Source organism: Anolis carolinensis, chromosome 2, assembly GCF_035594765.1.
Source record: "Anolis carolinensis isolate JA03-04 chromosome 2, rAnoCar3.1.pri, whole genome shotgun sequence".
NCBI lineage: Eukaryota > Metazoa > Chordata > Lepidosauria > Squamata > Dactyloidae > Anolis > Anolis carolinensis.
This window is the reverse complement of record NC_085842.1, coordinates 58,346,328-58,361,178: the sequence shown is the minus strand read 5'-3', so window position 1 is coordinate 58,361,178 and position 14,851 is coordinate 58,346,328. Positions and strand designations below refer to the sequence as shown.

Below are 14,851 nucleotides of genomic sequence, written 5' to 3'. Positions count from 1 at the left end.
CCACAGATATATGAGCCTCACTTGCCTAGTTTCCAGCAGACCCTTCAACCTCTGAGGATATCTGCCATAGATGTGGGCAAAACGTCAGGAGAGAATGCTTCTGGAACACGGCCATAATCCCGGAAAACTCACAGCAACCCAATATTATAATTGTCTGGTCAACCATTTTTATAGGGGATAGAAAGAAGAGATAACATCTCAGGGTGTTGATAAAGATTATTTTATTCTAGCAATCGGCTCCATGCGTTTCATCCTAGTAATATTCAAATTGTCTTTTTCAGGGGCTGTTAAAAGATAAAGAAACAGGACAATGCATAAATAACAAACATCAGAATAGGAGGCAAATTACAACGTACAATATATAATTTGACTTGCATAAGATGCATGTAAAATGTCTCAACACTTATTAATCAAATATACTTACACAAATACAAAATATTACTCACACTGCAACTCTAATTATGCTTTTGGTACACTTTGAAAAAATAAAACAGTATAATGCTATGCCTCCTGCTTCTCAAACTGAGTTGCTAAGCATAAGCTTTGGGGACACTCTTTTTGGAGTTTCTGCACACAGTTTTGCACTGTAAATATGCTAGTATAAGATTATTTTGCTTAATAGATGTTTTTAAAATTGAGGCATTCAACGTGCATCTTTACACATAGGTACCTAAAATTGATATTCCAAACTGTAACTCGTTTCCTGTAATTCCTTTAATTGGCCTTACTCAAAACACAACAGACAAGATAACATCACTTACCAGAAAAACAGGATAACGTTCTTCATCCATTGCCTTCATGCCAGTGAGTATTTCTGCTAAAACCTGGGAAGAAATACAGTTATTGTATATTTTCCCCTCTTTAAAACACATTATGTCACTGGGACAATTGACAGATCTGCAACTGAGTGAGTTGCACTCTTGATTTTGCCGTCATTCCTGAAGTTTTTCTGAGGCCCCTTCTACACAGCCATATAAAATCCATATTATCTACTTTGAACTGAATTATATGGCTATATAGACTGATATAATCCAGTTCAAAGCAGATAATTGGGATTATCTGCTTTGATTATCTGATTATATGGCAATGTACAACAGGCCTGAATTGTACGGAAGCTGGAGCTGAGTCACTGAAGCAATAGAGACCTCTCTTGTACAACTCAGAACAGCTGCATTAGGAGCAGCACTAAAATTACAGGTAGACTTTCCTTCTGCAACCAGCCTCCTTTTTGCTTACATTAAACATTTACTTTCATAAATCAAAACACATCATATAGGCCTGAAATCATAATTAATTCCAAGCAGAATAAATTAATTTGTTCCGTGTAATTGATGTAAGTGTTGATTTTTCAAATTCCAATTGGCTCAGTGGATCTGCCTAGTAGAGATAACTGGATCTAGATCATTATCTTGATAATACAACTGTCTCCTTTTGGTATTTTTACAGTTGTTTTCTTATCTCTTTTGTTACTGTGAGCTATGGCCCATTCATAAGTCTCCAGACATAGAATATTACAGTATTTTAAATAATAACAGTGGTGTTAATTCACACAGTGAAAGCAAAAAGTAAAATTCACTGAAAATAATACCGGCCAAGCATAGGTACAAAGATGAATGACTTACTATTCCACAGCCAAATATATCCACTTTTTCTGTTAGCTGCCCATGCCTGACAAAATCTTCTGGGAAATAAGCAAGAGAAACTTGCAAGACTTTGGTTTTCATCATAGCCCGATCGGTCTTTTTCTCTATAGGATGCAGCCGGAGACCAGAATGCCCAAGTTGAGGTACAAAATCTGCATCCAGCAAAACATTGGAACTGTGTGCATAAATGGGGGGAAATAGAAAGAAAATGAAGTAAACTTTCATCTGGTGTTCAGGACACACTCTTGGGTTACAACCTGACTTTAAGAGCAGTATTAACGGCAGACAAACATATGGTCAATGTAACTGGTTTCTTTAAAGCAAGCATGTCTTAAAATTTGGTCCCGGGGCCATCAAAGTTTGGCTCTTTAGGAAAAAAATGTAGTAGGGAATTTATTTGTCTTGCCTTTCTGTTTTTAAGACAAACGTATTATGTAAGAACATTTAATGTGACTATTCTGAAGTAACATGAATGTATTGAGATACCTCTACAGAAATTCTGTTTCCTATAAGCACTCCTCCCTGGTCATCTCCCTCCTCTCCTGGGCATGAGCTAAAACTGGATGGAGGGGATATTTGTGGGGTGAATCAGTAGGTTGGGAAGAACTTTCACCACTACCACTGCTTTGTCTGTGGATTCTCTACTACAAAATGTTTACTCAATCACACAAATATCAGTGTTGTGAAATCAGATTTGGGGATGAAACCTCATGTCTGATAAGGCATAGGCTGAATCTACACTGCCATATAATCCAGTATCTGATCCCAGATAATCTGCTTTGAACTGGATTATATGAATCTACACTGCCATATAATTTAGTTCAAAGCAGATAATCTGGGGCCAGATACTGGATTATATGGCAGTGTAGAAGGGGCCACAGCTTGCTTCTAAAATAGTGCTGTTTGACACTACTTTAATTGCCATTGTTCAATGGTCCAATGCTATGAAATCCTAGGAGCTGCAGTTTGGTGACACCCAACACTCTTTGGGAGAGAAGGCGAAAGACCTTGTAAAATTACAACTTCCATAGCTCAAGAGCACTGAGCCATAGCAGTTAAAGTGGTGTCAAAGTACATTAATTCTAGAGTGTATAACACCCATAGTTCCATACTTATTCACATGGACTTTTTAGTTAAGGAAAACACACTATTTCATGACACGCTGCTTTAAGTTTTATTATTAGCTCAAGCAAGAGCAAAATTTCTAGTCCTAACATTTCAAATTATGTCAGGAAAATAAAATTATTCATGTTTTCTGTTTCCATTTCCTCATTTCAAAAACCATATAAATCTTTGTGCACAATGTTAAAAGTATGCATACAGGTAGATAGAGACTTAATTCAGTTCCACATTGCCTTTCATCAAATAGGGCAAGGGGCAGCAAATATATCACAACACTATATAATAAAACCACATTGAAACAAGTGGGGAACTAAAGTCACAAAGCAGAGCAAAGTATTTCTCATACTAAAATGCTTTAGGAAGTAAACTTAGGTAAAGGTTTCCCCTGACATTAAGTCTAGTCGTGTCCAACTCTGGGTATTGGTGCTCATCTCAATTTCTAAGCCAAAGAGCTGGCATTATCCATAGACACCTCCTAGGTCATGTGGCCAGCATGACTGTATGGAGCACCGTTACCTTCCTGCCAAAGCGGTACCTATTGATCTACTCACATTTGCATGCTAGGTTGGCAGAAGCTGGGGCTAATAGCAGGAGCTCACTCCGCTAACCGTATTCGAACTGCCAACCTTTCAGTCAGCAAGTTCAGCAGCTTTGTGGTTTAATCTGCTGCGCCACCGGGGGCTCCTACATTATACCTAACACTGTTCCAAAACATGATTCAAGGATTGCTCCTAATTATAACTACAGTAATAAGTGGGATCTATTTTTACTTGTATCCTTCCTTTTTTTTCTACTGGCACTCAACATGCCTCACAAGTTGGAACTAAAATGCAAGAGGCTACAATATTAAAACACAATTTATTAGATTTTCAAACAACCAAATTAAAAACCATTTGGAATGCAGCAAGAATAATAAAATAAAGCACCCTCTCTATATCCTCATTTGCCAGTCAACTATCAAAAAACTGCACAAAAATATTTGCTTGTGAGCAGCAAAAAAAGAGAAGGGAGGTCAAGATTGTCTTCCTTGGAAGAGGGCTCCACAACTTGGGAACAGCCATCGAGAAGGCTCCACAAAAAAGATATGCTTCTTACATCCCCATTTTTACACAAAAACTAGTTTATAGTCCTGTATATTGAAGTAGAGGTGTGCGCACTGGACTAGAACTGTAGAGGAAATGATTTTATTCCCTCGTCAGCCACAGAAACCCACTGGGTGATCTTGAGTGAGTCACACTGTCTCGGCCCCAGAAAATCCCAAGTATAGGTATTCCTTAGGTTCACCATAAGGTGGAAATGACTTCAAGGCACACTAAAACAACAAAAATAACAACACTGATAGTGAACTTGGTTGTGGGGCCAGGCTTTCAAATAACAATTAGCAGCACTAATTATTATTATGTATGCTGGAACTCAATTGACAGACCCAGTCTTTTAGACTCGGAACATACCCATCTGTATTTTATATGTGTTTTTATGAATGTCTGATGTAATTTGATAACTTTTTAATTGATTCACAATGTATTGTACAATTTTATATATGTGCTTTATTGTAAGCCGCCCTGAGTCCCCTATTGGGTGAGAAGGGCGGGATATAAATATTGTAATAAATAAATAAATAAAACTGAAAAGAAAACAGTTCTATTGTTGTCTCAGGTTATTTTGATGGGAGTACAAAAAATTAACTACAGCATTTGAATTGTTTTTTTCAAATAAAGGTTGTAATGGTATAAAGAACAAGAAGGTGATATCTGAAGTAAGCTCTGTACCTTTTCACATTCCCATGAAGAATTCCAAACCTATGTAAATGTTGAATTGCTTGAATAAGTCCTAAAGAGATTTTGATGCGTTGTGTCCATGTTAATGATTCAGAACCTCCCTGCAATAAAAGAAAAAGAGGAATTCTTTGAAAACATAAAACTTGTATGACAACTTAAATAACACAAGTCTCCATTAGTTGAAATTTTCCATCAGATGACTGGCTTTGGTTCAAATCAAGAATCAAGCAATTCACAGGAAATAATTAACTTATCTCATTTAAAATGTGCACACTTGATCCTGTACTGTGCTTCAAAATAGACATTACATGTTGTGAAGGAAACTAGGCAGCATAGTTCATTAGAAAAAAAGTTAATTCATTAGAAGTTAGTTCATTACAAAGATCAAACAATAATTTACTAAATGTATTTTTGTTATAAAAGTAGTAACAATTAGAAGTAATTGCAAAAATTAATTATTTCTGGAAGGTTTTATTTCTATATTTGGAATAGATTTTGTGACATGATAAGTGTTCCGCACCCAACATAACTTTAGGAAGTTATGTTGTACATTCAAAGGCTTGATCAATGAGGTTTCTGGAATTTTTTTTTTAAAAAAACACTTTCCCCATCAATCAGCAGGTTTATATGCCTTATTACACTTTTCGAAACTCCACAAATACACAAGTAAAAGTTGTCCAGAATTAGTCTTAGTGTGTGGGGGGGGGGGGGGATAGGAATTCCTTTTAAGCACAGATTTTCAAAACAAAATTAGAAGCTAAAAAGCAAAACATTATTTTTGATTGGTCCATCTTGAGACAGAAAATGCTTGCATATGCATGGTATCTGGAGACTTTTCATGATCTTCTGCAGAAAAACATTTGAATGTGTTTTCTTTCAACCCCGTTCCGCTCACATGCCAAAAACTGGGAAGATGTACATATCAGGAAAGAAGGCTAAACCAGATGTCTCTCCAGCCTGATTTCCAAAAGACTATGATTCCTTGAAGGATTTGGAAACAGGCGCTTGTCCATTCATCATCATATTATTCAATAACTTACTCCATCCCAAAGGCCCTGGTCAGCTTATTGGTTTTTCAAAAGCCAAAAAGAGGAACTTGCACACTAAGATATGAAAATTCTTGCTGTGAGGAAGGAAGTACAGCCTCTCAACCATCGCAGCAGAGTTGTTTCTGAAAAGGACACAGAACTAGCACTCAAACCACTACATCAGGGGTGTCAAACCCATTCTCACTGCGGGCCACATCAGCCTTATGCTTGCCTTTAAAAGGTTGGCATAAATGTAACTTTGTTGCCCTGGAATGGGAGGTGTTGTGGGCCACATACAATGACACAGTGGGGTGGATTTGGCTTACGGGCTTTCCGTTTGACATGTGTGCATTACACCAGGCTGGCTCTGCTGTTGAAACATTTCCCATAATCTTGTGACAATTGATTGTGCTGGTTAAGGTTAATACAGTTTCTGTTTTAGAAGTCTCCAGGTTCACCATTTTAGAATGCCAAATTTTCTCTTTGTTCAGGTCAACACACATATGTGAAGTTTGTTTCCAAAAGGTACCATATCCCCCAAAATCTAAAATGTGTTATAGGTGGCAGCTACAGATTAAAACTATCAAAAATGTATGTAATCACTTCAGTACAGGGCCTGGGAAATTGCATTGAATAGCAAAAGAATGCATATCCTTGGCACATATTTTGTTTATTCCTGTAACTGTTGTTCCGATGGATTTGGTACCTTTTGGAAACAAGCTTCACATATGCATTAAGAATGCAGACATAGTATATAATACTACACAACCATATTGCTCACCTGACACTGTAGTCTGTCCATCAAGGATCCATTTGGCATGTAAGGATATATCAGGCAGGGAGAAACACTTTCTACAGAGAATCCTAACAGCTGTAGTATATTAGGGTGATGACACCTATAACAGGTATTTGAAAAGATATTGAGTAAATAGAATTTCCCATCATTTAAAATGAAACTAAATGATCGGTCTCAAGCTAGGGCATTTGTACATTTAACATTTAGGCAGAACAGCCTGCTGGTTGTACGTATATAGAATTCATAGCAGTGACTCGTTAGACTGCACTCACATCCAGTCATACGGTCACTTTCGTTTTGTCTGCTGTGGATGGAAGTTAACACCCTTTGCTTGAGAAATTGTCTCTTACTAGGTGAACAGTGAATTCCCCAGTGTATTTGTTGCCTTTTAGATTAAGGCCAATGTCATAACAAAGAGGAAGGAAACAATAAATATTACACAACATTGGGCGTAAACATTTTACAACAGAAAAGCTGCTTCAATGTATATTTCTGCAAGTAATGTGTGGAATGCATCACAATTTGAAATGAGTTTCATTAGTGGAGTGAAAAAACAAGAAATACTTTAACAGGACTGGATATAAAATCAAGGTTCCAGACAAATTTCCCATGCTGGATAAACAATCATCATAAGCCCAAAACGAAGCATGGTTTAACTTTCACAATCCACAAAATAGCAATATCTTTATTGGACCGTTAGCAATGGAAAAAGTAATTTTCCTTGAAAGGCAGGCTTGGTTCTATTGAGATCCAAAGGAAATGCCTTTTTCCGTTGCTGAATGAAACTGAAATTTCACCGCTTGTCTCCCAGTGCTCAGATGGCTAGTGAGGTGAGTGACCTTTGCCTGCACTTATATCCCTCCAGACCACCTCAACTGACAACAACAACACAACATCTTAGCAAACTAACATTGCTAATTCTAACATTGTCATTTTTAGTTCTTCTCCAGTATAATTTTAACACTTTTATTTGATGAAGAAGTCAGTAGAGCTTCGAAAACACGCATGATGTCTTTGGTGCATTTTATTTGGCCCAGTAAAGGTATCTATGTTCTGTGGATTTTCAATGTTGTATTTTTCTGTATGACAAACACACTTGGCCCTGGATAAATCATTGTTTATGGTTTTGCCTTGTTTGAAGAGAAGGAACCCACATTTCTGGTACACAAATAACAACAGACAAGCCACCAATTTGAAGTGCTCATTCTCCATGAGAAGAGAACAGTCTGCCTCAGCCATCACTTCTCGAGTGATGCAATATAATTTTGGACTTGGGTTACATCTATTTTGAATGCTAAAATATTCTCCATACTAGGTAGTGTTATGCTTCCTATCTGCACAAAACCCAACAGGAATGTCAAAGTCCACTGACTAATGGAACTTCTGCTAGGATTCAGCAATTTAAAATGCTAAGGAGCACAGTACAATTCTTACACTATAAACCCACTCCAACTGCCATTGTTGCATCCTATGTAATATTTGGATTTGTGGCTTGATGTGACCCCAAAGTTATGATTCGGAAATCTAGTTACCCCCTTCCCTCAACCACAAATTGTAAAATTTCATAGATAGAATCATAAAAGTTAAAGTGGAATCATAGTGTAATATCTGTGCGGCACACAAGAGCTATAGAAGTTAAACTAAAACTATCTGCACGGATCCCTCTCCCGTTGTCAATTTTTGCATAACTACTTACCGAAAGCAGATCTGAACTTCTGTGCGAAAAAATCTTTCTGTCTGATCCTGACACAATATATAATAAAAGAACACATTTACTGTCTGTCCCAAGAATGTAACAAATACATCCATACATTTTTCTAACATTCTATTGGATATTTTCTTTAAACAAGAAATTAAGATTCTATCATTTATTTTAAAATTGAGCTGTAAAGGATAAACAAGGAACGAAGGGATATTAATTAGTACACGAACTTACAAGGCTTTCTATTAATTACACACTAGCTTGCAAGAAATCTCTCCTACCTCTTTATGCCCTGTGCCTTGCACATTTATTTCTGTAGGTTTTCTGGAAAACAGGCTTTATTGAGATTTTGCATTCTTTCTTGCCTGATATCATTTTTAATTATTTCCTTTTAATCTGTCTTAGATTTCCTTATTGGTTTGGGGTAGAGATGTTCTAACATTGTGGTTAACGTCCAATTAGGTGCTTCTTTCAATGGAACCACAGAGGGGAGGTGCACTACATATCCCCTAAAAAGGTGCTCCAAAGAGCTAGAAAATTAGGCAGTATGGAGAAATGCACATGCTAAATCAATTAAACTAGACCAGGCATGGGCAAACTACGGCCTCCAGGTGTTTTGGTCTTCAACTCTCACAATTCCTAACAGCCTACTGGAATTCAGTGACACTCCTGTCTTTAACCAGTGTCTCCCAATTTTTCTAACTTAATAGCTTCATTCAAATGAGAGAAAGTATATCTCATAACTGATGAACTGTTTGGATCAGACAACCAAAACAGTTCTGTTCTGCATGTCCTGTAATGCATGAAAATTCTCAGTCTTAATTATTTAAAATTGTACCATATGTTTTTTTTAAAAAAATCTAAAGAGTATAATAGAATATAGAAATTATAATTTATAGAATATATTTTCTAATTTATGAAATATGGACATGATAGAAAATTTAGAAAGTATACTTGCCTCTTTTAGCTTTTTCACCACATATAGTGCATTGTCCCTCCAACCTTTGTAGGTGACAGCAAAAATGCCTTCACTAATTTGGCTTTCCCTACTGAAGCCATTGGTAGCAGTTTCCACTTCACTTGGGCTCCACAGCAAGCTTTCGCTCTTAGGAAGATGAGGAGCAATTTCCTCTTGAGGAACAGAAGCACTGCAGAGCTACAGATTTAAAAGAAAAGACATTTCAGGGTTATTTTGGTGATTTTTGCTTTCAGCCTCACACTAAAACACAGGGCTAGCCATGTTGGCAGACGCATTCACATAAACAACAGCAAGTTCTGGCTTTTAGTTGTGAGCCTACATAGGAACCAAAAACCCTCTTTGGGCTGGATATGTTTATCTTGCCACCAAGCCCCAAAGAGATGAACCAAGATATCTTTCTGATATCATATTATTTGAGATTGTACTTTACTGCCCCTTTATGAGCCTGTCAGGAGCCCTCACTGGCACAGCGAGTTAAACTGCTGAGCTGCTGAACTTGATGATCCAAAAGTTGGCGGTTCAAATCTGGGGAATGAGGTGAACTCCTGCTGTTAGTTCCAACATCTGCCAACCTAATTCAAAAACATGCAAATGTGAGTAGATCAACAGGTACCGCTCCAGTGGGAAGGTAATGGCGCCCCATGCCGTCATGCTGGCCACATGACCTTGGAGGTATCTACGGACAACGCCAGCTCTTCGGCTTGGAAATGGAGATGAACACCAACCCGCAGAGTTGGACACGACTAGACTTAATGTCAGGAGAAAACCTTTACCTTTAACTCTATGAGCCTGTCAGATTCCAGGATAATCTCTCAGTCACACCACCATCGCAAATAATAATAATAATAATAATAATAATAATAATAATAATAATAATAATAATAATCCCCCCGTAGGTGCCACAGTGGCATTGAAGAAGGGAAAAATCATTGAAAGTGAGGGCATAAATATGCCTAATGGTCAAACGATAAAGTGTCACCAGCCTGAGGCCTATAAATATCTGGGCATATTACAGCTGGACAACATCAAGCATGAACATTTGAAAACTGGTCAGCAAAGAATACACACAAAGGGTCAGAAAAATTTTCAAAAGCAAGCTCAATGGAGGCAACACCATCAAGGCCATAAACACCTGGGCCATACCTGTCATAAGATATACTGCTGGCATTATAAATTGGACACAGGCGGAACTGGGAGCTGTAGTTCGGTGAGGCACCAGTACTCTGGTAGAGAAGGTTTGAAAATACCTTGACTATCTCCAGTCAAAAGCGCCTTTAGTAGAATACAATAGCTTGCAGGGAAATAATTTTAAATGAACTCATGAGTTTTGATCTCAGTGGCATCTCCTAAAATGCTAATAATGTGGTGCAATAAATCAGAAAAACATGTTGATGAGAGATGGGGTGAGGCATGAAACAATGAATATGTTATGCAGCTGAGTGACAGCTATACAAAGCTCCCTTTTGTTCCCAGCTCATCATTTCGCACCTTGGAGGAAATGACCTGCATCCCTCCTTGCCAGGAAACCCTGTCAGTCTGCTTTTTGTGGTTTATTGAAGAAAGAGTTGTGAAAAAATGCTGAAGAACCTTACAGGAAACAATGCAAATCTCCACATTCCACATCATTTATGATCCTCTGCATTAAATTGTCAGGTCTTTTTCTCTACTCTGTTTCAACTGCTACCCTGGGGCTTGTGGAGGGGGCGATTCTTTATCAAATGCAACTTTCCATAATGTTATGGAAATGTAAAGTATTTCACAGGACCAATATTGATGGATCTACAACGGAAGTCTGGGAAGCTGTCACCACAATTAATCAAAATAGTCAAAGGCAACACATTGTTAGTTACTGCAACTGTAATTATATCATATCAGAGAGAGGCAGAGGTGCCTGGGGACTTTTTTTGCCAGAATAACTAAATAAATTGTTCACCATGGATACAAAGCATAATGATTTGTAAAGGGAGGCCCGTTGGCTTCTCCACCTCAGAGTGACAAAGCCCAGCAATCACTATTTTTGTATTGAAAGATAGATGAACCTGGGATTATCAAACATGCTCTAATGTGTTCCTTGTTAAGATCACTTACAATACCTCTGATTAAGTCAATTGGATATTACATTTTAATCTGCTGAATGACATTGGTAAATTTGTGACATGGGGTATAGTTAGCTCTGCATAATGTGAGATTATATGGCTCTGGTTCTCTTTTGACACTGACTCAGAAAGAAAATAGTTTAAAGCAATCAGTTTTATCAGAAGAAACATAATACAAAAGTATCATGTGTCCCACTTTCCCATAATATACATTAGCATCTGGGAATATAAGATGTTTGTATAGCACAACCCCTGAAAAATATACATGCCAATTAGAGTAGACCCATTGAACACAACTTACAAAAGTGTTGATTTACAAAGCACCTATTGATTACATAGAACTATTCTTCTTAGGAATGACAATTAGACTTAGATCACAATATAATTATAATTTTATATTACAGAGGAATACAGAGATGCTACAAATAGCTCATTTTCCTGCTATAATCACATTACCTTTCTATTTGATAAATCAGGTGGAATTGAATGCAATGAATGAGGAAGGTCCATGGAAGTTGGGGGTGGAGATAAAGGATGAATGTTTCCGTCTCTTTTAAAAACAGGATCTGAAAGTGAGAAAATAGAATTCATTAAAGGGCAAGCTCTGACTACAACCCTGAGGGGCTCACAGAAGATATTTTATTTTGAGTATGTGCCCCATGGAAAACAGATGTTCAGAGAACACAGAAACGGAGCCTAAAATTGCCAGGCTGGATCCAAGACTATGAGTTGAATGCTTAATGGATCTTCCAGTGAGACAAAGTACTGTAACGTTCCAGAAGAACGTACTTGCCCTCCTTTACTTTTCGAACGCCAGCTTTCCACCACGAAAGACCTTAATTGTGATGACCCATGGGCCTTGTAGTCCTGCTCAGGACATTGTAATTCCTGATGAAGATGAAAACTTGGGTTTTTTACCTTCCCAGTCTGAACTGGATTCCTCTCAGCCAGATCTTTCCCAGGCAGATCTGGGAACCTTGCACCTGCAAGAAAGTTGTCTCCCAGAAGTATGTCAAACAAGCCCAGAGCCTACTTCTCCCGTATTCTTGCGCCGGGAGTTTTGTAAACAACAGAGAAGTTTGGATTCAGCTTCGCGCAGGAGTGCAAGGATTGCAGCTAAGAATGTGGCCAATTAAGACTGCTTCTCGTGAGAATCTTTGGGGAGTCTCACATCTGGTCTCAGAGTTAGCTTTCGGTTCTGATTCCCAGAGAACTGCTTCGGCGGGAAAGCTAGACTCTATTTAGGTGTTTTACCCGCGTAGTAACTTCGCGGAGTCAATTCGTCAGCCTACGGAGCGAGTTGTGTCTGGACAGCGCGCTCCGATTCAAGCCTCGCTCCTGCTCAAGCCTTGCCTAGCTATCCAGCCTTCGCCTTGCTTCCCAGCCTTTGTTTATCTACGGACTTTGCCTTGTTTCCCAGGATCAATCCTTGCCTTGTTCCACGGATTTATCAAGTTATTCCACGGACCTTGTTCTTGTTCTTAGTTACCTTGTTCCACGTTCAAGCCTTGTTTCAAGTATCAAGTTATTTCCTAGCCTCGCTCAAGTTTCATGGACTAAAGGACCTTGTCATCTCCCCTCACTTTGCTTGGCAAAGTGAGTGTTTCGGTTATTGGATTACAACTTTGGACCTTAATATTTCTTATTGGACATTGCTTTTTTGGACTAATTCTGACCTTTCCTGAAAGGTCTAATTCTGAACTATTTTCTACACTTGTTTTTATTAACTTTATATATTCCTTCAATAAAGATATTAGATAGATTCTGGCCTCTGTGTATGGTTATTGGTGCTCTGCAGCCTGGGTCGTGACAGTTTGACTCCGCCAACCTAAGCACCAATTAACCTCGGCCAGAATGTCTACCGGAGTCGTACCTGGGCCGAGCGGCCAGCCGATTACCTACACCATCGACAAGGAAGAGGTGGACCGAATCCGTGATAAGCTCAATGCACAGGATGGAGAAATAAGGGGTTTGAAGGAACGCGGAGTTCGTCTTCCGGCCATGGCGTTGCCAACCAAGTTTACTGGAGAAGCTTCTAAGGTTCATGTCTTCCGTCGCCAATGTCAAGCTTATCTGGAGGCCCGTGCTGCCGAGTTTCCCCAAGAAGACATCAAAGTGGCATGGGTTTACAGTCTTCTAGACGGGCCAGCGGCCAGCTGGGCGACGGCACTGTTCGACCAAGTCTCTCCACACCTAAGATCAGCGCAACACTTCTTGGACCACCTCAAGGAGACTTGGGGAATCGAGTACAATTTGGAGGCAGCCGGTCACAAACTCCGTCGCCTTTTCCAAGGAGACAGACCTATGTCTCAGTATATAGCCGAGTTCCGAGTGCTGGCCCACAACACCGGCTGGAACGATGTAGCCCTCAGGGGACAATTCCGGGAGGGTCTCAACATTGAAATGCTGGAAGAAATCTCCAAGGTGGATCCTCCCCAGACCCTCGAGGCACTCATTGATCAATGTTTACGGGCTGAAGTCATGATTGCCAACAGGAAACAGTGGGTTCGAGGCCAGGGCAGTAGAGCCGGGGCAAAACCCCCCGCTCCCGCCAGCGTTCAGCCACGTCCGGTGTGGAGACCCCCACCGCCAACCCCATACCCCAGAGGAGGCGAGGAGGTGCCGATGCAGTTGGGCAATGTGCGTCCCAGACTAGATGCCGCCGAGAAGGCCCGTCGTCAACGCTTAAACCTCTGCTGGTACTGCGGGAACGGGGGCCACTTCGCCAGAGAGTGCCCAGCCAAAGGGAAGCCTGCCGCCCGTCTTGCGGCGGCGTCCTCCACGGAGACGAAGGCGTCTGAGCCGACTGGCACACAGCCGGCGGGGGAAGCCAACGACCGGGTGTAGAGAGGCTCGCCAACCCGGTCAAAAAATCCATCCAAGAGCCGCCAACCGGGGTCCTGTTCCTTCTCGTGGTCACATTATGGTCAGCAAAAAGGGGACCCGTCATGATCCACGCCATGATAGACTCTGGAGCTACCAACAATTTCATCGATAGAGAGTATGCCGACTCTCTGGGATTACAATATCATGACTTCAAGAATGCCCGTGTGGTGCAAGCCATAGACGGCCGTCCCCTCAAGACGGGCCCCGTAAGTCAGTGGTCGGAACCCACCAGGATGTGGATAAGGGAACATAGGGAAGAGATTTCCTTCTTTGTTACCGAGGTCCCCCATTTCCCTGTGATTTTGGGAATTCCATGGCTGACTCTCCACGACCCTAACATCTCCTGGTCCAACAGAGAACTGCAGTTTGCTTCACCGTATTGCCAAAACCATTGCCTCGTAGCCAAGGTATGCCATGCCACAGACACCGAGCCCATCATCACCTTGCCAAAGAAGTACTCCGAGTATTGGGATGTATTCAATGAGAAAGAAGCCGAAAAATTACCCCCACATAGACCTTATGACTGTGCCATTGACTTGGTGGAGGGGGCCCCGATCCCGCGAGGGCATCTCTACTCCCTGACTGAACCAGAGCAAGAAGCTCTCAGGGAATTCCTAGAGACAAACCTTCGCAAGGGATTCATCAGACCCTCTCAATCCCCAGCCGCCTCCCCAGTGATGTTTGTGAAGAAGAAGTCAGGGGAACTACGCTTGGTGGTGGACTACAGAGCATTGAACAATATCACCAAGCGGAACAGCTATCCCCTGCCCTTAATCTCGGATCTACTGGATCGGCTTCGAGGAGCCAAGGTTTACACCAAG

The 14,851-nt window shown here is 40.3% G+C and overlaps 1 protein-coding gene and 1 long non-coding RNA gene across 3 annotated transcripts in view; one reads left to right on the top strand and one right to left on the bottom strand.

Moving 5' to 3' along the window:
* The window catches only part of irak2 (interleukin 1 receptor associated kinase 2), a 50,633-nt gene that overhangs the window by 5,756 nt on the left and 30,026 nt on the right, over window positions 1-14,851 (bottom strand). For both annotated transcript variants that reach the window (XM_008116998.3, XM_008116999.3), the window contains exons 4-10: window positions 11,601-11,710; window positions 9,028-9,225; window positions 8,064-8,110; window positions 6,353-6,467; window positions 4,535-4,644; window positions 1,623-1,818; window positions 762-824 (exon numbers count right to left, since the gene is read on the bottom strand). In XM_008116998.3, the coding sequence (XP_008115205.2) occupies window positions 762-824; window positions 1,623-1,818; window positions 4,535-4,644; window positions 6,353-6,467; window positions 8,064-8,110; window positions 9,028-9,225; window positions 11,601-11,710 (839 nt within the window). The remainder of the gene's footprint in view (window positions 1-761; window positions 825-1,622; window positions 1,819-4,534; window positions 4,645-6,352; window positions 6,468-8,063; window positions 8,111-9,027; window positions 9,226-11,600; window positions 11,711-14,851) is intronic.
* LOC134296013 (uncharacterized) overlaps window positions 1-14,851 on the top strand; it is a 51,291-nt gene that overhangs the window by 10,646 nt on the left and 25,794 nt on the right. The gene's annotated exons all lie outside the window — the stretch shown is intronic.